The sequence below is a fragment of the Conger conger genome, chromosome 2 (genome assembly GCF_963514075.1).
Source record: "Conger conger chromosome 2, fConCon1.1, whole genome shotgun sequence".
Taxonomy (NCBI): Eukaryota; Metazoa; Chordata; class Actinopteri; order Anguilliformes; family Congridae; genus Conger; species Conger conger.
The window spans coordinates 40,694,020-40,718,734 of record NC_083761.1 but is presented as its reverse complement, the minus strand read 5'-3'; the positions used below and the strand labels follow the sequence as shown (position 1 = coordinate 40,718,734).

The 24,715-nt window shown below is 39.0% G+C and overlaps 1 protein-coding gene across 5 annotated transcripts in view; it reads left to right on the top strand.

Annotated features, from left to right (window-relative positions):
* Window positions 1–24,715, top strand: part of LOC133121602 (piggyBac transposable element-derived protein 5-like) — a 72,306-nt gene that overhangs the window by 36,957 nt on the left and 10,634 nt on the right. For 2 of the 5 annotated variants that reach the window (XM_061230903.1, XM_061230902.1), the window contains 2 exons: window positions 695–800; window positions 7,512–7,966. In XM_061230903.1, the coding sequence (XP_061086887.1) occupies window positions 695–800; window positions 7,512–7,707 (302 nt within the window). In that variant the 3' untranslated portion in view covers window positions 7,708–7,966. Of the gene's footprint in view, window positions 1–694; window positions 801–6,729; window positions 6,850–7,511; window positions 7,967–21,174; window positions 21,438–24,715 lie in introns of those variants that run through there. The other 3 variants (XR_009708020.1, XM_061230904.1, XM_061230905.1) reach the window with 3 other exon arrangements.

Sequence of the window (24,715 nt, the reverse complement as noted above, 5' to 3'; positions counted from 1 at the left end):
TTTAAACCCTGACTCACCCCGCTATCATTTAACTTCAAAAAACTAATAACTGCTCTCCTTATTGAGATACTGTATAACAATAATTCTTCAAAGTGTGCTCGCAAATTTTGATAGCCACAGGCAATTTAGACTCTCCAATCAGCCTAACCTGCATGTCTTTGGACTGTGGGAGGAAACCCATGCGAACATGGGGAGAACATGCAAACTCCACACAGAGGGGCCCTGGCCAACTGGGATTTGAACCCAGGACCTCCTTGCTGTGAGGCGGCAGTGCTACCCACTGCACCATCTGTGCCGCCCTGTTTTGTTTGCCCCCCAAACTCATTTGCATCTCTACTGGCTAAAGGTGGAATGTCTCAATGCCCCTCTCTCATTCATTGGGACTACATCCGTAAAATCATTGAAGTGAATGGGGTAAACTCTTGAATACTGAGTTGAGTCTTGAATAAGTTGAGGGATATTAAACAGAACCTTGTGCATATTTGAGAACAGTAACAGTATCATGGATTGAGAATGACCGGTGAACTGTTTTAATTCCTGTTATTTAATTTTGTCTGTGAGCCTAGGCACCAGAACATCAGTGAAGAGAGGGAAGTGTCTTGTTTTCCAGTGAAAGCTGTCAAGATGTTTGACAATTGTCGCTTATCATTTAAATACTTGCGGGCTGTATGTGACTTCATTTGTGTCCCTGCAGGAGTCATCATTAAAAGGAAAAGAGGAGAGATCCCCTGCCCTCTGGCTGTGGAGGCCTTCGCAGCACATCTGAGCTATATCTGCAAATATGATGACAAGTACAGCAAGTGAGTAATGCTTGTTAGCTGTGGATGCCTTCCTCAGGCTGAGAGAGAGCTTGTGTAGCTTACATGTCTTCAATGCCCGATCATCTCATTGGAGTAATGTCGTCTGTTTTCATTGGAGTTTGGAAGGGTGCAAACTAACATAGCCCTACTAGTGCCTCTCATTAAATTAAATGAGTACAGAACCAATATTTGCTATTAAATGTAAGGTATATAATGTAAATTGTACTAGATACTATGCTTCTAAATAGCTATTATTGTGGCAGTGACTGTGAGAGGCACAGTGGTTTCGTGTTTAATTTGGCACTTCTGCCTTGGGAGATCTGCTGGGCAGTGGCAAATTTGCGTATATCTTTTCATTTTTCCTCAGTAACTAATTTGCACAACCAAAGTAGTCCTTCCGTTCAAACCAAAAAAGATGTTGTTGTTTGTCTTGTTGTCTAAGCTGCACATTATTTGGTCCCCAATAGGAATGTGAACGTTTAAATGGTTAACTGAAACCAATGACCAATCATTTTTTTCTGAAGCTGACAAGGTAAGCTCTGTGTATTATTGCAGTTAACATTCTGAACTAGCAATCGACAAGCTACAGTAAGTCTAGCATACAATCTTTGGCCATTTCAGGGGGTTTAAAATGCAAACACCACAGGGAATTGAATACTACAGTATTATAGTTATCAAATAATTTCTGTAGCTGTTGGTTGACTTATGGCTTATTGTAACGTTATGTCGTCTATTAAGGTTTCCAGAGGATCCGTCAAACTATTCAAAAAAATTAAAAGTAGCTACCGGCAAACTGAACGTAGCTTTCTACTATGCCTTACATATAAAAAACACACCCTTTTCACACCTTCTCATTCAATGGTTTTTCTTTTTAAAAATATTTTCTACATTGTAGAAAACATCAGAACTATGAAAGAACACATATGAAATTAAGTAGTAAAAAAAAAAAAATAAACAAACCAGAATATGTTTTATATTTTAGATTCTTCAAAGTAGCCACCTTTTGCTTTAATGACAGCTTTGCACACTCTTGCAATTCTCTCAATCAGCTTCATGAGGTAGTCACCTGGAAGGTTTTCAATTAACAGATGTGCCTTGTGGAATTTGTGGAATTTCTTGCCTTCTTAATGTGTTTGAGACAGAGGTAGGGTTGGTATACTGTGAATAGTCCTATTCGACTACTGTACTAATCCATATTATGGCAAGAACCACCCAACTAAGTAAACAGAAATGACAGTCCATCATTACTTTAAGACATGAAGGTCTGTCAATCCGGAAATTTCAAGAACTTTGAATGTATCCGCAAGTGCAGTCGCGAAAACCATCAAACGCTATGATGAAACTGGCTCTCATGAGGACCGCCCCAGGAAAGGAACACCAAGAGTTACCTCTGCTGCAGAGGATAAGTTCATTACAGTTACCAGCCTCAGAAACCGCCAATTAACAGCACCTCAGATTGGAGCCCACATAAATGCTTCATAGAGTAGAGTTCAAGAAGCAGACACACCTCAACATCAGACTGCGTGAATCAGGCCTTCATGGTCAAATTGCTGCAAAGAAGCCACTACTGAGGAAGAACAACAACAAGAAGAGAATTGCTTGGGCCAACACAAGGAATGGACATTAGACCAGTGGAAATCTGTACTTTGGTCTGATGAGTCAAAATTTGAGATTTTTGGCTCCAACCGCCATGTGTTTGTGAGACGCAGAGAAGGTGAGCGGATGGTTTCTGCATGTGTGGTTTCCACCGTGAAGCGTGGAGGAGGTGTGATGCTACAGGGGTGCTTTGCTGGTGACACTGTTGGTGATTCATTCAAAATTTAAGGCACAATTAACCAGCATGGCTACCACAGTATTTTGCAGCGACATGCCTTCCCATCTGGTTTGCGCATAGTGGGACCATCATTTGTTTTTCAACAGGACAATGACCCCAAAGACACCTCCAGGCTATATAAGGGCTATTTGACCAAGAAGGAGAGTGATGGAGTGCTGCGTCAGATGACCTGGCCTCCACAATCACCCGACCTAAACCCAACTGAGATGGTTTGGGATGAGTTGGACCGCAGAGTGAAGGAAAAGCAGCCAACAAGTGCTCAGCACCTCTCGAAACTCAAGACTAGACTAAAGAAAAACCATTGAATAAGAAGGTGTGTCCAAACTTTGGCAATACATTATCATTAGGCTATTTATCCATTGGATATTGAAAGCGAAAATTCCCTGCTTTCAGCGAAAAATGGACCATGTTAATCTCACCACCACAATTGTCCAGTGGCATATAAAATGCATTGGCAAAGGTTACTGTTACATAAAAATACAGTAGTGTGCAGTGGTGATTATACACCTAACACAATGAAGATAAATCAGAAACCAAGTACTATTCAAGTATTTATTTCATGTAATATTGGTGCATGTAGATGAAAATAAGTAAACAGATAACAATATATTGTGAAAACAAAAATAATAGTCTCTTTTGGAGAAAAAAGTCAGTATCTAGTGTGGCCACCCTTTTCTTTGATTACAACATTTAATCGTTCACATTTTTTTTAATTTCTTCACTCATTAAGCCATTCCATATGGTTTGAAGTTCATTCCAAAGAGATTCTTTTGATGTTACAACAAATTTATTTATCTTGGTATCCAGCAATTCCCAGATTTACTCAATCGGATTAAGGTCTTGAGTGGGCCAAATCATAACTTTTATGTCACCAGATGATTATTTTCATAATCAGCATCATGTAAGGCTACAAAGCGGCTATGAACAGTCCCAGAGAGCTCCTTCCGTCATGCCATCGTGCTTAACACTGTGGCACTGCTCAAAGTTCGTGTTACCTTAAATACTGGAACAACTGACCAGCAGAATAGTGTTGCTTCAAAACAGTTTAAACAAATTGTTTAGCATCAACAATCATTTAAATTTTTCTCAAAAAAAATAATGTTTTCAGTGTTTCTGTTTATTAGCCATACTTTTACCCCAATGTAATTGTGGGAACAATTTTGTTCTCATTGCATACAATAGTATTGTTCAATACATTTTCACCCAAATTTTTTAAAGAAGTAATATATTAGGGCCCCTTTTAGACAAACGTAGTGGCGTATAATCATCACCACACACTACTGTATATCAAATTGTATAGAGACCTGTATTAGTATAAATGTAAAATCATGAGACCAGTTGCCTAAGGTAAAATAGACCCGGTGTTATCATATTATATCAGGCAAATATTGCACTCCCAACGGAGTGCACAACCCCGTCTGTAACAGCAGCATCTTAACAGCAGCATATTTACAGATTTCATGCCAATCATGTCTGTCAGACAGAAGCCATAGGGAAGAGGGATGAAACCTTGAAGAATTATTATTTTAACCAATGCATTTTAAAAAATTATGCGCGATTGACCCCTAGTGGTCATGAGCAGTATCGGTTACACGGTTCACCATTTGTGCTGCCATTTCATTAATTCGGCACTACTTACACGCATTAACTGGATAACAAATTGAGGGGGTGTGTCATACATAGACCTTCAGACTGTAATGGGTTGAATAAATTTTGCCCAAATAGATAACAAATCATCTTTTATCTACAATGGGGGGGAAGCTGGCAATGGCAGATTGTCTCTCAGTGTTTTTGACTGAATGTGATGTTCTCTTCAAAGGCAAATCAACAGTATTTTTATACTTAACACATTTGTATTGTATTAACAATGTTGCCACCAATACTTTCCACCAGATTAGTAGATTTGGGTAATTTAATATTAACAGATGATGTTAACATTATTGAATGTTCCTCAATCCAAATGAACCTAGCTAGTGACAATATGCACATAATGACAATATTGATTGTTACATGTTGCATCGTGGATAATGTTACAAGGATAATTTTACAGGGTGGCCTGTAGCGTAGTGGTTAAGGTACATGACTGGGACCTACAAGATCGGTGGTTCGATCCCCGGTGTAGCCACAATAACATCCACACAGCCGTTGGGCCCTTGAGCAAGGCCCTTTTTCTACTAAATTAGACACAGAGGCTCCATGTGTTTCGGGCAAAATAGACATTCATTTGTTAAATATAGCCTAACATCAGCATGTGCTTTGTAGTCCTCTGGGAGGTTGTGGTGAACTGAGGATATCCAAAGATATAGGCTAGGCGCCTAACATTAGACTGCTTCTACATGGTAGATCAAATTAATTGACATAGCTAGTACCAGACAGCTAGGTTGTTCTTGATATCCATGGATCTTCCTATTAAGTATTCTTATTACAGACTACATGTCCAACTTAGTCCGTTTGGTAAGCTCATTTGTTGGCACTTTATTGATGAAGTAATTCAAAGTTGCATCCTCCTGCATTTAGATTAGTTTTATAAACATAGGCTACATACGTGAAATTCCACGCCTAGGCTTCTACCTGAAAGTCGTAAAGATTACATTAAGTAATCATGGCTACAGTAGAAGTTGAAAAACATAATATTATAGGGTTCCTGTCAGGATAAACAGCTGTCCATACATAGCACCCCTGCAGTTGGCATGATTGGCGAATGCAGCAATATACAGGAACAGCACTGGATTTATACAATTATATGGGTCATGGGAATGTCGTATTTTTTGCACTACTTTTTACAAGTCTGCCACCAACAATCATTCCATGGTCAAAAAATTTTCCCCATTCTGATAGTTGATGTGAACATTAACTGAAGCTCCTGACCCGTATCTACATGACTGTATACATTGCATTGCTGCCACACAATTGGCTGATTAAATAACTGTATGAATATGTAGGTGTATTAAAGTAAAAATGTTCCTAACAAAGTGCTTGGTGAGAGTATAATCTACCACAATGACTTATTATACTTGAAGAGCTAGACGGGAGCACAGCTAACAAGTAATGTCACTGGTTATTTCTGTCGTTGTGTTAGTGTGGAATGCAGACAGTTTGAGTGGTTCTACACTTGCCACATTGTTTTCTTTTTGTGTCATGCACCTGGAATGCTTGGAGGTAATTCTGACCTCCGACTTTGAATGGAACGCAGCTCTGTAGATTTTGTAAACCTGTGCGTAAAACACATGGCTAACATTCTAGTCATGTCTTGGTTAGCTACTGTACTACCGTGTATAAATTGATGATAATTTCACTGAAGATATTTCAAGAATGTGGCTGTCCCCTACTATCAGAACCTTGCAAGTATACGGGGATATGGATATTGGCTCAGGAGGTAAGAGCAGTCTGGCAGTAGGAGGGTTGCCTTTTTGATCCTGCCCTGGGGACGAGCAGGTTGGTGCCTTGCATGGCAGCCAATCACCGTTGGTGTGTGTGTGAGTGTACTATGCTTTGGATAAAGGTGCTATATAAATGCCAGCCATAAATGCCAGCTTTGCTGCAGAAGCAAACCGCCAAATGAAACGCGAAACCACTGTAAAATGCTACTGTATGGTTATTTGGTGGGGGTAATTTGGTATGAAATATTAAATTAATGCAGTGAGAATTGAGTAAAGCACTGCGAGGATATTATTTTGAAAAACAATTAGTTGTGAATGGTGCAAGCTGTAAAGCATTAAATATAAAAATGATCAACTGCCCACTCAGTAATGTTAATGTTAAATGTTAATGGCAAAAAGACAAGTATAGAAGTATAGTATATAATTATTGTCCTAATAAAATAAAATAAAAATGGTAAAGATCCTCTTAAAAAGCACTTCAGAAGGAAAAATAAGTATTTAAAATAAGTGTCGGGCTGACACTACTGTGCTCATCTTCCTTCCTCCACATTTCATTCTTCTTCTTAGTTTTTTTATAACAGCTGTTTTGTAGTCCTTGTTCCACTCATCACCATAGGAATAAACTCACCAGGCAAGATATCTAAAAATAATGGTTAGTTAAAGTTTTGCCAAATACACCATGCCTTACTACATCAGATGTACATTGCCCCAACAGTAACAAAGGCAAAGGCTCAGTATCATAGAGTTCAAGTGAGGTAAGCAGAGTTGTTGCCCAGGTTACCAAGATGCCAGTGCAAGACATTAAACATGATGAGGACCATGATCCATCCACAAGGTATGTAGTCGAAAAGCAACAAAGGTTATTTGGAAATTACTGAGTGAGCCGTTAAATGTGGCATATTTCTTAATTGTGCCATCTTATGAACTGTTGAAAATTCTGATAACACCAGGCCAGTTATACATGTAGTTTTGAAAGTTGTAAGCTGATATAGAGTACAAGAAGAAGCAGATCCTTGTAATATTCACTCATTAGTATGAAGCCATCTGTTTTTAAAACATATGGCTTCTGAGGATACTTGGATTCTGCTCATGATTACTGCAGATATTAAGGCAAGTGTTGAGGGCAGAAACTGGACTTTGAGGGCTGAAATGGGACTTTTAAACAGGCAACAGCAATAGCAGTTGATAACAGCATTGCTAATACGTATTGGCAGGAGACAGATCTGGGATTGGCCTTACTCTGTAGGCTGCATCATAGATGATGATGTTGATGGTGATGATGATGTCTTTTTGGGAATCTTGCCTGGTGAACCTGTTTTATGGTAGATCTATGAATACTATGCCAATTCATGTTTTTATTTATTTTAACACTATAAGCTGCTCGAGATGGAGATTTTAAATCGGTTTATGTAATCATTGTTTCCATTTTCCTTTTCAAGTACTGTGCTCCAACTTTTATGGGATACAATTGCATTTAAGATTTTGTCCCCCTGGCAGGTATTTCATTTTCCATAAGCCTAACAAGACCTGGCAGCAGGTGTTCTGGCTGACCATAAGCATGGCCATCAACAATGCATATATCCTGTACAAGATGTCCGACGTCTACCAGGTTAAGCGATACAGTCGGGCACAGTTTGGAGAGAGGCTGGTAAAAGAGTTGCTGGACCTGGATGACTGCTCCCCCTCTGCGTGAAGGATCAGACATGTGCATGGGCTCACAAAAAAAGGAAAAAAGAAAACCTAGCACGCCCTTCTCTCACTCAAATACTGACCACTCACTTGGTAATGTGCACATTTCACTCGCTCACATGAGCCGCCCCACTGAGAACAGAACCTGCCTTTGCTGTCATACAACAGCAACTTTTTCTGGAAAAGTATCTTCCTCTTGTGGATGGTAGGTTTTCTCAATTGTTCTGTGTAAAAAAATAAATAGAAATAAAGGATATACACTATCACAGCAAGACAATTCCCTGAAATTGTGGGTGCCTCTCGGGTGAAGCCAACAACACCTCCATGAATACATTATGTAATGTCCTCAGAGACACATGCTGCATGTGTTTGAATCACACAGCCATTAAAATTAATGGTAATATATTTAAATTAGTGCAAAGAACAAAAGTGTGACCTTTTCATTTCCACTAATCAAAGGAATGCAACATAGTGTCTGTTAGTGTGTCATTGTCTTAGTCAAAATCAAAATCATATATAAAATATGGTCCATTGTGTTGTTATTAATAGAAGATAGCTGAGGACTTAAGAACCTCTGTAAACATGCAAGAGAATGTTGATGAATTGTGTTTGACGACAAGACTGGGTGTGAATAAGCGATATCTTCCATTGAACCAACCTGAGACCTCATGCCCAGCAAATAAAAAGGCCATCTCACTCTGCCATCAAGCTTGCACAATCAGTTTGAACGGCTTCACACCGGCTGTCCTGCACTGAAACTGGCATGGACTGCAGAGTTTGCAATCAGGAATAAAGTGAACATAAAGAGGTTTCCGATTAAAAACCAGTGGTATGAGGAGAAACTACAGTCAGATAAAAAAAATGTCCTGCCCTGTCATTATGCATAATGGCAGGTATGGTGGCGAGTGAACACTCTTTCCTCCATTCTCAGTGTGGTTTCTGCTGCACTTTAAACAAATGGCTGGGAGAAAGCCTCTTGAGTTAATTGAATCCTAGCACTCTCACACATTGTTTGAGATCACTGGCTTGGCTATAGCTCTCATTCCTGACCCCTGTGCATAATGATCAACACACAGTACTCAAAGTGCAGGGTGCCCTAACCCCTTGGCAATGTACATGAAGTCCGATTTGTATGCAGAGTACAAATATTTATACTGTGCCAACGGATCCATTAAGCTCAAATGTAAATACTTGAACCACTTCAGTAATATATTGGGAAATTATTGGGAAGTGAGCAGTCTTGACAATAATTGGCTGGTTTAGGAGATGAAAAGACATTCATGGCCTTGTTTTCCATTAATGTAATGGCATCGCTTCAGAAAAATATGTAATTCGTTCCAAGATATTAGTTCTGGTCTTGATCATAGTCCTGATGTTCCCACCTAACTGCACTTTGTTTTCATGTCGAGTGATGTATCTCTAAATCAAAATATGGCTTCATTGCCAACTGCCAAACACCCCACCACACTTGAGACCACATTCACTGACACTCTGGCAAGTTAATCTTGTCACAAGTTCTGGAAGGAGCCCATCGCTCTTTGTAAGGCAATGCCACTTTTAGAGTAGTGGCACTAATGAGTTCCAGCATTCTGCATGTCCAGGCTGCCAAAGTACCTTGATTCCACTGCATGAGTCAGTGAAAGTGAGTGGGCTGAGGGTACAATTAATAAAAAAATAAAAAAAACTCAGTAATTTCTCTTTAGGCTATTTGTTATAATGGTATTTAAAGTGGCAATGAATATGTAAGATTTGTTGATAGGTGGCAGTTCGAAACTGCCGATCGCATTTTGCTTTTGAGAAATCAAGTGTCGCCTATGTTGTGATGCAATTCAATAGCCACACCAACAATAAATAAGCCTCTCCAACACTATTCACTTGCTACAGGTACCTATCAAGACAGATAGGTACCTGTAGCAAGTGAATAGTGTTGGAAGTTTGAAGACTAGTGGACACAGGGCTCCCAACTTTTGACTGCTGGAAAGCATGAAATTCAGAGATTATTGCAAGACTGACAAGCGTCGTCATCAGAAAAAAAGCATAAGCATTAACTTTCTATACATACATCCATCCAAACATACGCTTACGGTTCCCATATAACCCGACCAGCAGCAACATGCAGATAGAACTTATTTAACTATCTAACATGGCTATCTATCTCAAGAGGTAATACATCCACTTCTAAGACTAGTGCTTGATATTGTTAGCTATGAAAGTAATAAGCGCTACTGAAAGATAATATACTAACGTTAACTTAGCCTACATCTGCATCAGTCCATATACGTTCTACTCTTCTTTAAATCAATTCCAACAATATCCAATTTTAATTCTCATTCTGTACAGTGGAGGTCACTTTTTGTTTTGGCAGGCTTGCCTTCAGAACGTTGCTTCGGTTTACTTCTTTTAGTAGCCTGAGCCAAGGTTGAATGATCCGAGGAGTATTTCACAAAGCTGGATTGTGGAGTTAGCTACATAACTGCGCTGAGTAAAACCCGAACAGCTCCGCACAGGTCCATGTTCCAGATTTCGGAGGGTTCCGGGTCTTTTCTTCAGCAGCTCACACATTAGTAATAAAACTTGGCAAACAAAATTGACTTTTCTTCACCAAACAATTCTTCCCCAAACGTCAGTAAGATACAGCCTGAAATCCACTGCCTTTTTCCATATAAGTGTTGCACTGAATAAGTAAACCATCATAATTTCCTGTGCGCCTGTTGGTCCCCTACCAAGCCTAGTTCAGGCTGAAAATAGGAAATGTAGAGATATTAATAAGGTAGGCATGATTTAAATTTCTTTTTGCTACTGCTTAAAAGTGCCAATGAAAAATAACTCCTCCTTTTGCACCCCCACATTCTGTGATAGCCTTCCAGTTTATCTGATGCTCCAATACATGCATACAATGTGGGCTGTGGTCTAAAAAAATTACTTAACCTTTATACTGTACGTGTTGTTACAATGTAGATACATACAGTAACTTTTATTTCTCTGTCATTGTTTGACGCAATGTTAATGCACATTAAATAGTGTGGTTGCATGTAGGGATAGGACACCTGTGGCATGAGAAAACATGCAATCCCAGATTACCATAAAGGGGGATAACAATAATGTAATTTAAAAGTGTTTATTTATTATTGACACAGGGCAAAAAATGTGACACACTAAGGCAATAGATAATATATGAACCTGTGGCACATTCAAGTACATTTTGTAACATTTTAATATTTTGATCTTAAGTTTATACGGTTGTTTTAAAGGTGTTTGGTTAAATATGAATGATCCATGATTGACAGTACAAATATTTATTTCCTTAAACTCTTATTTTTACCTATTAAACTAGTATACTTGATAACATAAAATAATCTTAAGCATAGGGAGATTACTAATTGTAAATATTTGTCATAATAACTCATTATAAAGGAGATGTTCTGTACAAATACCCTCATGGGAAGACACTTTTCTCTGAAAGAAAGGCACAGGGCAAGTGGAAAATAAGTATGTGGTGATGCTGATGGACATGACACCCGGAGAAAGGCTCGCTTTTCAGTCCACATGATCAGATTTGGCAGGACAGCTCAAGGCTCCTCCTCCTTATAACTGCGTGTCTGAGACACTCAAAGAGCAAAGATCTGTTTCCAAGAATCTGTACTAAACATCACATTTACCTGCCACCTTCAAGTACAGGACATCTCATTAAGTATAAACAAACTAATAGACTGCCAAGTCGTCAAATGGCAGGCGGTGCACTTTAAATGGCAGTCAGTGCGCCTGCCATATCTGCATATATGGAGTGGATTGTTTGCAAATGCATTTGATGTACATTTTCTTCTCTGGTTCCGGTGTTTGCTGTTCTTTGGTGTGTGGTCATTTTCAAGGCACTATGATTTCTTAAGAGCACTGTGAAATGTAGATTGCAATGGTATGCCAGCTCATTGAACACAAACAATTAATCTTAAAAATAATTTTCATAATATTTAAGAAAGAAAATACTCACATACACTGTATGTATGCACTGGGGTGTAAAATATGTATTTGTATATAGATATATCTATATCACAGATTTTTACATGTACACAGAATTGTGTAGTTGCTGGTTTGTTGTATTTGTTTTCTTTTACTCTTTGGAAAGTGTCATCTGTGTGTGTGAACTATGTACAGTATGTCATTGTGTGTGTGTGTGCATGTGTGATCACAGTGAGTCTCAAATTGACCAAAATGTTTGGCTTCCTTGTTGCCAAGGACAATTCTCTGAATGCCTGTTTACAGTAATTGTCATTCACGTGGAATAAGTCAGGAAAGACTGGAAGCCCCTAAAATTGCCATTGTCTGCCATCAGGACTGATATTTATGGGTGTTTATTATGGGTAGCCAAAAGGATGTTCATACATTGAACAGTCAAGCCACTGTTATTAACTGCAACAGTTAATAATAACACCCAGCTAATTAACAATAACAACTGAGAAGATAAAGTTCCATTATGCCACACATGTCATTTCAAACTGAAAATGTTCAAGATGTTTCCTAAGATAAAAAAAGAACCAAAGGATGTGTCATTGCAGAGAATCAATGGCCACATCAATGGAATGCCTAGTACTGGACTTTGCTGAGTTCACTATTGTCTGTCTCCCATTACTTACCAATGGTGTGTTTGTATGTGTTGTGTTTGAGAAATTAACTGAGTGGTGCTGGAAATATTTTCAGAGACTCAAATTTTCAAATGTGTTTATTGATTTAATTTAAACTCTCAGGTCAAGTTATGCGATGTCCTTTACTGTTGCTAAACTAGTAATGAAGAAATGCATGCTTATTACAACTCAAGCTCTCTCATAACGACTGCCGCACACGGTGGAAGTTAATTGCTATGTAGTCAACTGTGTGAAAAAATCACTTCACAGTGCCTGCTTTTTTCCATGCAAGTCATAGTTACCAAGAGTCACAGAGTTTTTTTAAATGTTTACATTGTTAACTAATATGTATTGAAGTTGCATTAAAAGCTGTTATCAAACAAAGCTTAAATATGTGTCTGTTAATTTTGTCCAAACTACTTTTCAAAACTTTCAGTGGCTTTAAATTACGATTTTTTTGAGTGAATTGTATAGTTTCTGAAGTGAAGAAAGATACTTTTAAACGGGATCATTTTGTGATTCACATACAGAGGGTACTCTGTTTAATTAATGACTCATCATTTTTCAGGTTCTAATAGAACTTGTGATTTACATAAAGTAGTTGTGAGAATTTGAACATAAGAGCATAAAAAACGTCCCAAAATACAGATTGTTTTTAGATTTGAAAGATTGATTATTCCAAATCCAGTTAAAGTGAGTTGTGTAGAAGCCAATTGGTCAGCTTTCTTTATGATGCAATGAGCCATTGTACTGAACCATTATAGCTATGATATTGAATCTACCTCTAAAAAATGCATCTCATCTGACCATAGCACTCTATTCCAGTCATAATTCCAATGAGACAAAATGCTTGGTTTTGTTTATTGTGCTCAGTAAGGGTAGACTTCATGCCACCCTTCAAAATAGTTTGTTGGTATGACTTGGTGACCCATTTCTTAAACTGTGATCCTTGGGGATAATATGCACTTACGTCCTCTCCCTGGCATGAATGCAACCACTCCATATGTTTTACAACTTTTGTGGTATGTGCTAAGTGGTATGTTTGACCATGTATGTTTTTGTACCCATTACCTGAGTTATGATGGTCAATTACCATCTGTGTCTTGTGAATTGACTGTTATTTGGCTTTTTCCATGCTGCTAGTTGACAAGGGGATTTTGCATGCATGTAACCTCATTTTTATACTCTTGTGAAACAGGAAGTGATTAAATGACACAATATAGTTCCTTTAGACTGAGATTTCAATATATTTACAATAATTGCTAGGAGTGCCAATAATTTTGGCACCTGTGGTTTTCAGAATAAATGAGATCACAAAAAAAAACATTGAAACATGAGAATAAATGCAATTGTTCTCCATTTCTATTAAGGGTGCCAATAAGTCTGGAGTGCACTGTATATTGTTGCCTTTAACAGTACCCTGGGGGCGAATGTCAAAAGGCTAATCTCAGATGATTATCCTGTCTAGTAGTAGGGAGAGCAAAATGGACCTTAGAACGTAGACTGAAGGCTGTTCACTTGAACTTGACAACACATTTCTCACAGAAAACATAATTTGGCCGCTTTTTTCAAGACAGTGGTGATAAAACTTACCAGCAGTAAGTGCTTATGTGCTGTTAGCCTTTATTGATCCCAGTATGAGGGTAGTGTGATGTCACAAGCAGTGGCGGCTGGTGGCCATTTACCTGGGTGGGGTGCCATACACACACATATGTGAGCATGCGCACATAGACATATACCAGTACTCACCTCCAGCACCAATATTTACAAAACATTTATTCTAACAATCTTAACCTTGAAGGCTTAATAAACTGTATAGGGTTCATTTAGTTGGTGGTAGATAGGGTGGGTTTAGTATCTCAGAAACCGCTGATCCAGAATTTGAATGGTTTTTCACCCTCGGTCCCTTCAGGCAAGTTAATTATTGTCAAATTAATTATTCGACTGGTTGTGTTGTGATAAGTGATGTTTGGCAGCATATTTCTTGAGGAGCAAGCACTTGCTTGCATTCACCTGAATTTATAGTGGATGTTTGAGGAATGAAACCTCATGTATGCATTTGGGCATTGTATACTGGACTGACTACATGTGAAATGTATTATTTCAAGTCACTTTAGCTAAAAGCATCTGCCAAACAACACATTTATAAATTATATAAATACTGGCAACATGCGATTAGTGTCACTTTTGCCCTTTGTCACAAAAAGCCTTCAATGTCTGGAGTTTGAAAGACAATGCATAGACAAAGCAATCATGGATAAACTTTAATTTTGTAGCGTTTGGTGTTCATTTATATTTTTTGCCATATCTACAAAAAACAACATTTACATACACTGTACATTAGACCAAGTCACCATGAAACTGATTTTATACATATTATATATAAAAACTAGTCTTTCACTCAACTGCAATGGCCTCCACCTTCCCTGCTCACCTATTACATCCAATATCACTTCACATCATAATTAAAATCACTTTCCTAGGGTGATATTTTTCCCATAGAGGAACTTTAATGTAACATATTAAGATGGCAACTCATCCATATCATAATGGACTCTCATCATTGACCAATGAATGAACAATTTAAATAAAACAGTAAATAACTTTGGCACATTGTGCTATGGAAACATATAATCCGATTGCAAATCAGAGTAGCTGTCATTCACAGCTTTGCATCCATTATGCCAGTTAATCCATTTGCCTTAAAATGAACATACAGTACTGCGCAATTGTTTTAGGCAGGTGTGACAAAATGCTGTAAAATAAGAATGCTTTCAAAAATAGAAATGTTAATAGTTTATTTTTATCAATTAACAAAATGCCTGAACAGAAGAAGTGAATGAACAGAAGAAAAATCTAAATGAAATCAATATTTGGTGTGACCACCCTTTGCATTCAAAACAGCATCAATTCTTCTAGGTATACTTGCACACAGTTTTCCCAAATTACTCAAATGTAATGTAAAATGTACAGTACATTTGTTTAGGACCTTTCATTGAATTATTTTTGAAAGAATCTTATCTGCACAGAATTTTATACAGGTGCCTAAGACTTTTGCACAGAACTGTATATATATATATATATATATATGCAAAACATGAACAATTGCCAGCCTTGTCGTTTCGCTGTTCTGGGACCAATATACATGAAAAATATTCTGCAGACACGCTATTCCAATTAATCCTGAAATAATAGTTTTTATTAAAAAGTGAAAATATTAGCATTTCTGTAAGAGATTTTTTTTTTTGCGCTCTTCTACTAACGTTTTTAAGCGTTTTACAGTTTCTCACCCAATTAGAACATGTCCTACCTTTAAGCGGACTAGTGCCATTTCCTAAAATCGGGTTTTCATGTGCTACAGTTATAATAAAAATTTATATTTTAAGAATGAGGCCCTGTTGAAAATTAATGGTGAAAAGTTAGCTTGTCTGTTAGCCAATGACTCTATAATGTAAGGCATTGCGCAACTGTGAGTCACGCTCCTCACGGAACATACGGATTATACATTGCCAGAGCCATATGGAGCCAAAATGGTGCCTCTTGACATCCAGGATTGTGAATAGCAGGCAGTATTTTTCGTGTCATTTAGCTTGTGTGTACTTCAAAGGCATACTTTGATATCTCGATAGGCTACAGCCAAATGTGACCTGGTCCATAACATTGTTTTCTCGTTGCTTGTATGACATTACGTCCCTGTCCATTTTTGCAATCGAATATGAACCTCTGCTGAAAAAGACACCTGGAGATAGATATTGAAACAGCTCTTTGACCAGTTGGACCAGCTCCATAGAATAATCCCAGAATCCCAATGTGTCCGATTTCAACACTGTGTACTGTAACAGTTTTATGTTCTTGGCTATTGTCGGTTGCATATCACAAACGCTAATTCAGAAACATTTCTGTACATTAGTGAAACGTAGCCTATGCTATATGGCGTTTTATATGTCAGTTATCAGGGGAAAATATGATTGATCACTGAGATTACTGATCATTAATGCTGGGTGCTATATATATATATATATATATATACAGTGGTGTGAAAAAGTGTTTGCCCCCTTCCTGATTTCAAATTTTCTTGCATGTTTTTCACACTTAAATGTTTCAGATCATCAAACAAATTTAAATATTAGTCAAAGACAACACAAGTAAACACAAAATACAGTTTTTAAATGAAGGTTTTTATCCAAACCTACATGGCCCTGTGTGGAAAAAGTGATTGCCCCCCCTGTTAAAACATAACTTAACTGTGGTTTATCAAACCTGAGTTCAATTTCTCTAGCCACACCCAGGCCTGATTACTGCCACACCTGTCAATCAAGAAATCACTTAAATAGGACCTGCCTGACAAAGTGAAGTAGACCAAATGATCCTCAAAAGCTAGACATCATGCCGAGATCTAAAGAAATTCAGGAACAAATGAGAAAGAAAGTAATTGAGATCTATCAGTCTGGAAAAGGTTATAAAGCCATTTCTAAAGCTTTGGGACTTTTGGGACATGGAACAGTGGTGAACCTTCCCAGGAGTGGCCGGCCGACCAAAATTACCCCAAGAGCGCAGCGACGACTCATCCAAGAGGTCGCAAAAGACCCCACAACAACATCCAAAGAACTGCAGGCCTCACTTGCCTCAGTTAAGGTCAGTGTTCATGACTCCACCATAAGAAAGAGACTGGGCAAAAATGGCCTGCATGGCAGAGTTCCAAGACAAAAACCACTGCTGAGCGAAAAGAACATTAAGGCTCATCTCAATTTTGCCAGAAAACATCTTGATGATCCCCAAGACTTTTGGGAAAATACTCTGTGGTCTGACGAGACAAAAGTTGAACTTTTTGGAAGGTGTGTGTCCCATTACATCTAGCATAAAAGTAACACCGCATTTCAGAAAAAGAACATCATACCAACAGTAAAATATGGTGGTGGTAGTGTGATGGTCTGGGGCTGTTTTGCTGCTTCAGGACCTGGAAGACTTGCTGTGATAAATGGAACCATGAATTCTGCTGTCTACCAAAAAATCCTGAAGGAGAATGTCCGGTCATCTGTTCGTGACCTCAAGCCGAAACGAACTTGGTTTCGGCAGCAGGACAATGATCCAAAACACACCAGCAAGTCCACCTCTGAATGGCTGAAGAAAAACAAAATTAAGACTTTGGAGTGACCTAGTCAAAGTCCTGACCTGAATCCTATTGAGATGCTGTGGCATGACCTTAAAAAGGTGGTTCATGCTCGAAAACCCTCCAATGTGGCTGAATTACAAAAATTCTGCAAAGATGAGTGGGCCAAAATTCCTCCACAGCGCTGTAAGAGACTCATTGCAAGTTATCGCAAACGCTTGATTGCAGTTGTTGTTGCTAAGGGTGGCCCAACCAGTTATTAGGTTTAGGGGACAATCACTTTTTCACACAAGTAGGTTTGGATTTTTTTTCTCCCTTAATAATAAAAACCTTCATTTAAAAACTGCATTTTGTGTTTACTTGTGTTGTCTTTGACTAATATTTCAATTAGTTTGATCTGAAACATTTAAGTGTGACAAACATGCAAAAAAAAAAGAAATCAGGAAGGGGGCAAACCCTTTTTCACACCACTGTAGCTCATTATCTGTGTTGTTTATTTTGCACAGCCTTTTTTGCTCATTTTCATCAAGGGTGCCAATAATTCTGGACCTGACTGTATGTAGTCTAAGCTTGGATCATTTTCAGTGTTTCAGTGATCACTTGTCTGGAGTGCAATTTGGGCAGCTACCCGCAAACAATCAGAATAAGACCCCACACCATTGGCTGTGGCAATTAGAACCAATTTTCAACCAATGCGCTTGTATTATTGTACAGCTCGTCGGCCCGTCAACTGTATATTTTGAAACCCAAATTTAAAGACTAGAAACACAGGCAGAGGGTGAGTCAGTGAGCCTTTTTCAACAATTGGAAGGGATTGGTCTTGTAACAATGTTTTAACACAAAAATGTTTTACCTTTAATCAGCTGCATTGACATGTTATGAGTTTAAACCATCTCTTGGAAACGCCAACCACTATCGTAGCAACACCGATAATTCGATTGACAAGTTCTAATAATTGATTGATTGCTCATTCGTTCAACTACAAGTACAAGTATTATTTATCATTTATTATAAATATATTTTATCTATATTTTATATATTTATTAAGAAGTGTGCATTTGCACATGCAGGTGCATCCCAAAGAATTAGAATATCGTGGAGAAGTTTGTTTTTTTCTGTAATTTAATTCAAAAAGTGAAACTTTCATATTTCCTAGATTCATTACACATAAAGTAAAATATTGCAAGCCTTTTTTTGTTTTAATCTTGATGATTACGCCTTACAGCTCAGCTGAAAATCAAAAATCCAGTATCTGAAAATATTAGAATATTACATAAAACCAATCAAAAAAAGGATTTATAATACAGAAATATCGACCTTCTGAAAAGTTAAGGCACTTAGTAAATTATCAGTAAAACTCAGAAGGAGCTGGCGGGGGCTGCTAGACCTTCTTCTGGACCAGAATATTATTGCAATAAATGAAAACTGCTATTCACCAGCACCCAGACTCTTTTTCCTTGAACCAATCTAACAACCATACTTATTACATCCATCCATCAATCCATCATCACCCGCTTATCCGGAGTCGGGTCGCGGTGGCAGTAGGCAAAGCCGGGTATTCCAGGCGTCCCTCTCCCCAGCAACGCATTCTAGCTCCTCCTGGGGGATCTCGAGGCGTTCCCAGGCCAGGAGAGATATATAATCTCTCCAGTGGGCTCTGGGTCTACCTCAGGGTCTCCGCCCAGTTGGACGAGCCCGGAAAACCTCCAAAGGGAGGCGCCCGGGAGGCATCCTGATCAGATGCCCAAACCACCTCAATTGGCTCCTTTCGACGCGAAGGAGCAGCGGCTCTACTCCGAGCTCCCTCCGGATGTCCAAGCTCCTCACCCTATCTCTAAGGCTGAGCCCGGCCACCCTAAGGAGGAAGCTCATTTCGGCCGCTTGTATACGCGATCTCGTTCTTTCGGTCACTACCCAAAGCTTGTGACCATAGGTGAGGGTTGGGACGTAGGTCGACCAGTAAATCGAGGGTCCGGTGCAACGCCCCCATTACTGCTGACGCTGCAACGATCCACCTGTCGACCTCACACTCCCTTCTACCCTCACTCGTGAACAAGACCCCGAGATACTTGAACTCCTTCACTTGGGGCAAAGACTCGAATTATATACTCATTACATTATATAATTATTATATAACAATTATAATATATACTATTATATTATGGTATGTTATTATAATAACCATGCTGAATTTTTATACAGTCTATGGGCGAAACTGTCAGAGCACAGAAAATAATAATAATAATAATAATAATAATAATAATAATAATACATTTTATTTATAGAGCGCTTTTTAAGGTACTCAAAGACACTTTATACACAAAGTGATACAATGATTAAAATACAATTAAATGGTACAAAAAAGAAGAAGAAAATTACAATCAAAGCATAAACAGACGTAAAATCAGGCATATCCAAGCTAATCATGGTTGTGAGGTAGGGAGGAAAAGGATAGAAGAGTCTTCAGTCTGCATTTGGAAGTGGTCAGAGACAGCCAGAGGGAGGTCATTCCACCACCGTGGGGCTAGAACAGACAGCAGTCATGACCGAGAAGTGCAGGTGTGGCGAGGGGGAGGTGCCAGGTGGCCCGAAGTGGCGGAATGGTGTATATGTCTTGATAAGCACCAAAGTTTTAAATTTGATGCGAGCCATAACCGGCAGCCAGTGGAGGTTGCCGAGGAGGGGGGTGACGTGAATATTTGTTCCCAGTGGAAACAGAGTTTCAGTTGTTTATGCTAATGTATTGTTGTCTGTCTGAGAGATAGGATTTAAGCCAGGAAAGGGCAGTGCCAGTGATATTGATGGAAGTTTCCAAACGGGAGAGAAGAATGGCATGGTTGATGGTGTCAAAAGCTGCACTGAGGTGGAGGAGGATAAGAATGTTGAGTTGGCCTGAGTCTGAGGAGAGGAGGAGGTCATTGGTGACTTTAGGGAGGGCTGTTTTGGTGCCATGTTGTGTACGGAATCCGGATTGGAATGGTTCAATTAGATCATTGCAGGTGAGGTGGAGTTTGAGTTGTGTGGCGACAACACGCTTCAGTTTTGGAGAAATTGGAGATGGGTGAGGGACATGGCTAGTACTAAAAGAGTAATGTATGGTTTTGGTGATAAGTGGTCAAATAGTGGGGAGACAAGCCTTGGCAAAGCTGGAGGGGATGGGGTCCAGAGAGCAGGTGGCAGTTTTCATTCATTCCCAGTTTAGGGAGGTCCATTGGGGAGATATGAGGGAACTTCCCCACTGAAGTCCATTCAAAACTACAAATTTATCCTGGCCAAAATATATTACTCTTCTCTATATAACTCAAAAATTTTTTGAGACTGAACTAATTACTCTCCTGTGACCAATTTTATGAGCTGTACAGATGATATAGGATTTATTTCATTCCAATTTGGTCCGCATGGTTTTATGTCACACTGCACACACCTGTTCACAGGCACACCCGTGATGGGCTTATCGACTGATACGCTGAAAAGGGTTGAGAGAGTTCCCTGCACAGATCGCTTCTCAGCCCAAGAGACCGCGGATAACATGAATCCACATTCAGTGTTATAGCCTATTTTGTTTTGATGCTGTTATTATTTTGACATTATCACTGTCAATATAACTAATAATAATGTTTCCTGCAAAATCATTAGTGTCCATTGTTCATGGTGATGAATCGACAAATAAAAAATAAAGCTGGCATATGTTGCTCTTAAGCTGTTCATTCATTCATTATCCTAACCCGCTTATCCTGAACAGGGTCGCTGGAGCCTATCCCAGTGTACATTAGGCGAAAGGCAAGAATACACCCTGGGCAGGTCGCCAGTCCATCGCAGGGCACAGTACCTGGAGGAAACCCACGCGAACACGGGGAGAACATGCAAACTCCACACAGAGAGGCCCCAGCCGACGGGGATTCAAACCCAGGACCTCCTTGCTGTGAGGCGGCAGTGCTACCCACTGCACCATCCGTGCCGCCCTCTTAAGCTGTTATGTTGAAATGATATATTATTATTTTGACCTCATTGTTATTTTGACTGTTATTAAAAACATTCTTAATTGTAATATTTCTGTCTTTGCATGATAATGAAGACTAATCACATATGAAAAATAAATAGGCCAAATAATGAGCTCAATATATTTAATTTGCTCTTAACAATACACTATGGTGCTGATTAAGGTGGTTGTGATGATGATGATAAACCTGTCAATTACAAAGATTCAAACTTTATTCATATACAATAATACCTGACCTATCAGACAGATTTTTAATTTTTTTGTATTTTATCCATGGATTATTTATTGCCTACCTGCACAATGTGCTCAGTAATTTAGCCAATCTTTGTATTTGTTCCAGTGACCTTTGGTATGCACTACTGTATGAAAAAGTCAACGTGATCCTTCACGTTTAGGTACCAAGTGCGCATACTCCTCTGGTACCAAAAGCCCCATAGTCCAATATGGCCGCCTCTGTGAATTGGCTTCTCGCGCCATTGAGCAGCTCCCAAAGGAATCCATGGGAGCGGACCTTGTCGAAATGTGGGTATAGACCAGACTGGCGAATCCGGGTACTTTGAAATTAAATTAACATTTCATCATATGTCCGACAAGCAGAAAGTATTTTGAGCATTTCCATACCAAGTTGACAAGAGAATGAGAGCTTTGTTTGACACCTGCGCCAGTCTCCATCTGCACCTGCTCTATCGCCAAGTCCGGCGGTACATTACATTAAATCTTTCAACACATTCTCACCGAATCGATCGATTGACAGATAGACAGACAGTAGTGTACACAAAAGTTACACTAAAATCAACGGTGCTGGAATGGATGGTGCTAAGGCAGCTATAGCAGCACCTGGGGAAAAGTTAGGGTGCTATCATAGCCTAAAATACCACCTAGAATTTTGAAAAAAAACCACAAACTCTGAAATCACAAAAGCAGCAGAAGTTAACATCAATTGTATTTTTCACGTGGTTCATGATTATGGTTTCTTATTGAATATCTCGGGCACTAAAACACTTGATGGCAATTGGACCAATAATTATAGAGAAAACAAATAACTGCACAACATCCCAGTGTTCAGAAGACCGTTGGTCACGATGGTCACCAGCTGACAATCTGAACACCGCCGTATAGCCTAAGCCTGTCTGGTGCGGTCTCTCTTTAGCAACAGCTCCCCTACCACAATGTCACAGTGGAGCACAATTACCATGTCACAGTATGCTGAAATGGATCGCGTATAGACCTGTGACTCGTACCAAGTTTTTATGAAAACTTCATGAAAGTTGCACTGTTCAGAACATAGTGAGCTAAGTTTGTGTTTGGAACACAACACTTAAATTAGCTATATCTTTTGACAACAAAATTTGATGTTTCTTTTTTATTATAGTAAAATACAAGCTGAAAGTATTTTGAGAATTTCCATACCAAGTTGGCATTTTTAACCATGAGTAGTATTCCCGCAGAAGGGGTGTGTACTTCAAAGTTCTTCAAAGTACCTGGATTCACCAATTTGGTCTATTAAGAAAACCATGAGCAGCTCAGAGTGCAGACAAAAGCTCTTGGCCGATTTTAGTACCCCCAAAAATGCACAATGTTTGAAAATGGTCGACTACTAGATGTTAGGGTCAGACCTGGATTCAAATGGTATTCATTTTGGATTAAAAATTCTGTGCTCAGCGCATTTGAGCCTGCAAGGAGTAGCCAATGGGTGGGGTTTACACTTTTGGGATTATTTTATTTGTTCCAATACCATCAAGCAAGCTTAGTCAAATGCAGAAAAGTATTTGAATCCAGGTCTGATTAGGGTAAGGAAGATGGAAAACCTAAATGTTAAGTCATGTTGAAACTCAAGACTTCTAAATCCCCACAATCAGCTACAGTTGCCAATAGTATGCAGGTATTAAAATTACACAATTGATTAGTCATGTTTTTAGTTTGCCCACCAGCAATGCAACCCTCTTTAAATAATATTGATCCATCCATCCATTATCTTAACCCGCTTATCCTGAACAGGGTCGCAGGGGGGCCGGAGCCTATCCCAGCATACATTGGGCGAAAGGCAGGGATACACCCTGGACAGGTCGCCAGTCCATTGCAGGGGGCACACACCATTCACTCACACACTCATACCCACGGGCAATTTAGACTCTCCAATCAGCCTAACCTGCATGTCTTTGGACTGTGGGAGGAAACCAGAAAACCCAGAGGAAACCCACGTGAACATGGGAAGAACATGCACTCTCCTTGCTGTGAAGTGTGAAGTGGCAGTGCTACGAACTGCACCATCCGTGCCGCCCTTTTTTAAATAATAGCCACATATTATTTAGTTAGAAACAGATATTTTAATATAAATTTTGATACAAAACAAAAACCTTTGAATGAAAAGCTTTAGAAAACATAGGCAGCCAGCTTTAAGAAAGTAGCAAATTAATAATCCCCAAAAATATTGCTGTGTATACCAAACACCATTTGACACACCCCTTTTAAAAGTCAACAAAATGGCTGAATTGACATACAAATAGTTTGCCGCTACACAATCTCAACTAGCAGAAATTCAGCAGACCCATATTCGGCATCTTTGAGAAATCGGCCACCATTTCAAATGCCTAAACAAACCGTAATGAAGTCCCATTTTAAAACAATAGTTCTACATGGACAGCATAACCTACAGCCCTAAAATAGCAACAGCATTCCAATAATCTTGTTGATTTCAAACAGTTACTTGATAGTGGAAGAGTTTGATGAAGCTTGAAAGGCAGGATACCTACTCATTTTTGGTCAGGTTCTATACAGTGACCTTCACTCATTTCAGCAAAAACAGCCACAAAGGCAGTAACAGTCTTCCAAGACAGGAAAGCTCATACTAAACTAAATAATTCCTTGATGTTCAATAGTGCATTTATGCATTTAAAAGTAAGAAAGAAACTGCTATATGCTCCAATATTACTGGACAATGGCAAGAAGAGGTGGTTGAGAAATGTGACTGTTTTCCAAGTTGTGGGGGGTGGGGTTCAGGGCGACAACATCTGTATCTGTACAGGTTACTGTTCATGGATCGTTTCAGTCAGGATGCAACTGGGTAATGTGCCAGCACTAAGGTAATGTAATCGTTCATAATTGTTAAGATGGAGAAAATGCTTGAACTTGAATAGTTCACAGCAATGTTCTGAAGGGAAGTTCTTTTGAAATGCAGGCAAGATTCTAAAAGCATATTACATATATACACACACTCAGTGATATATACTGCTGCTCACTGGATTTTTTTTTCTTTCAGCAGAAACTATTTATGGAAATTGGC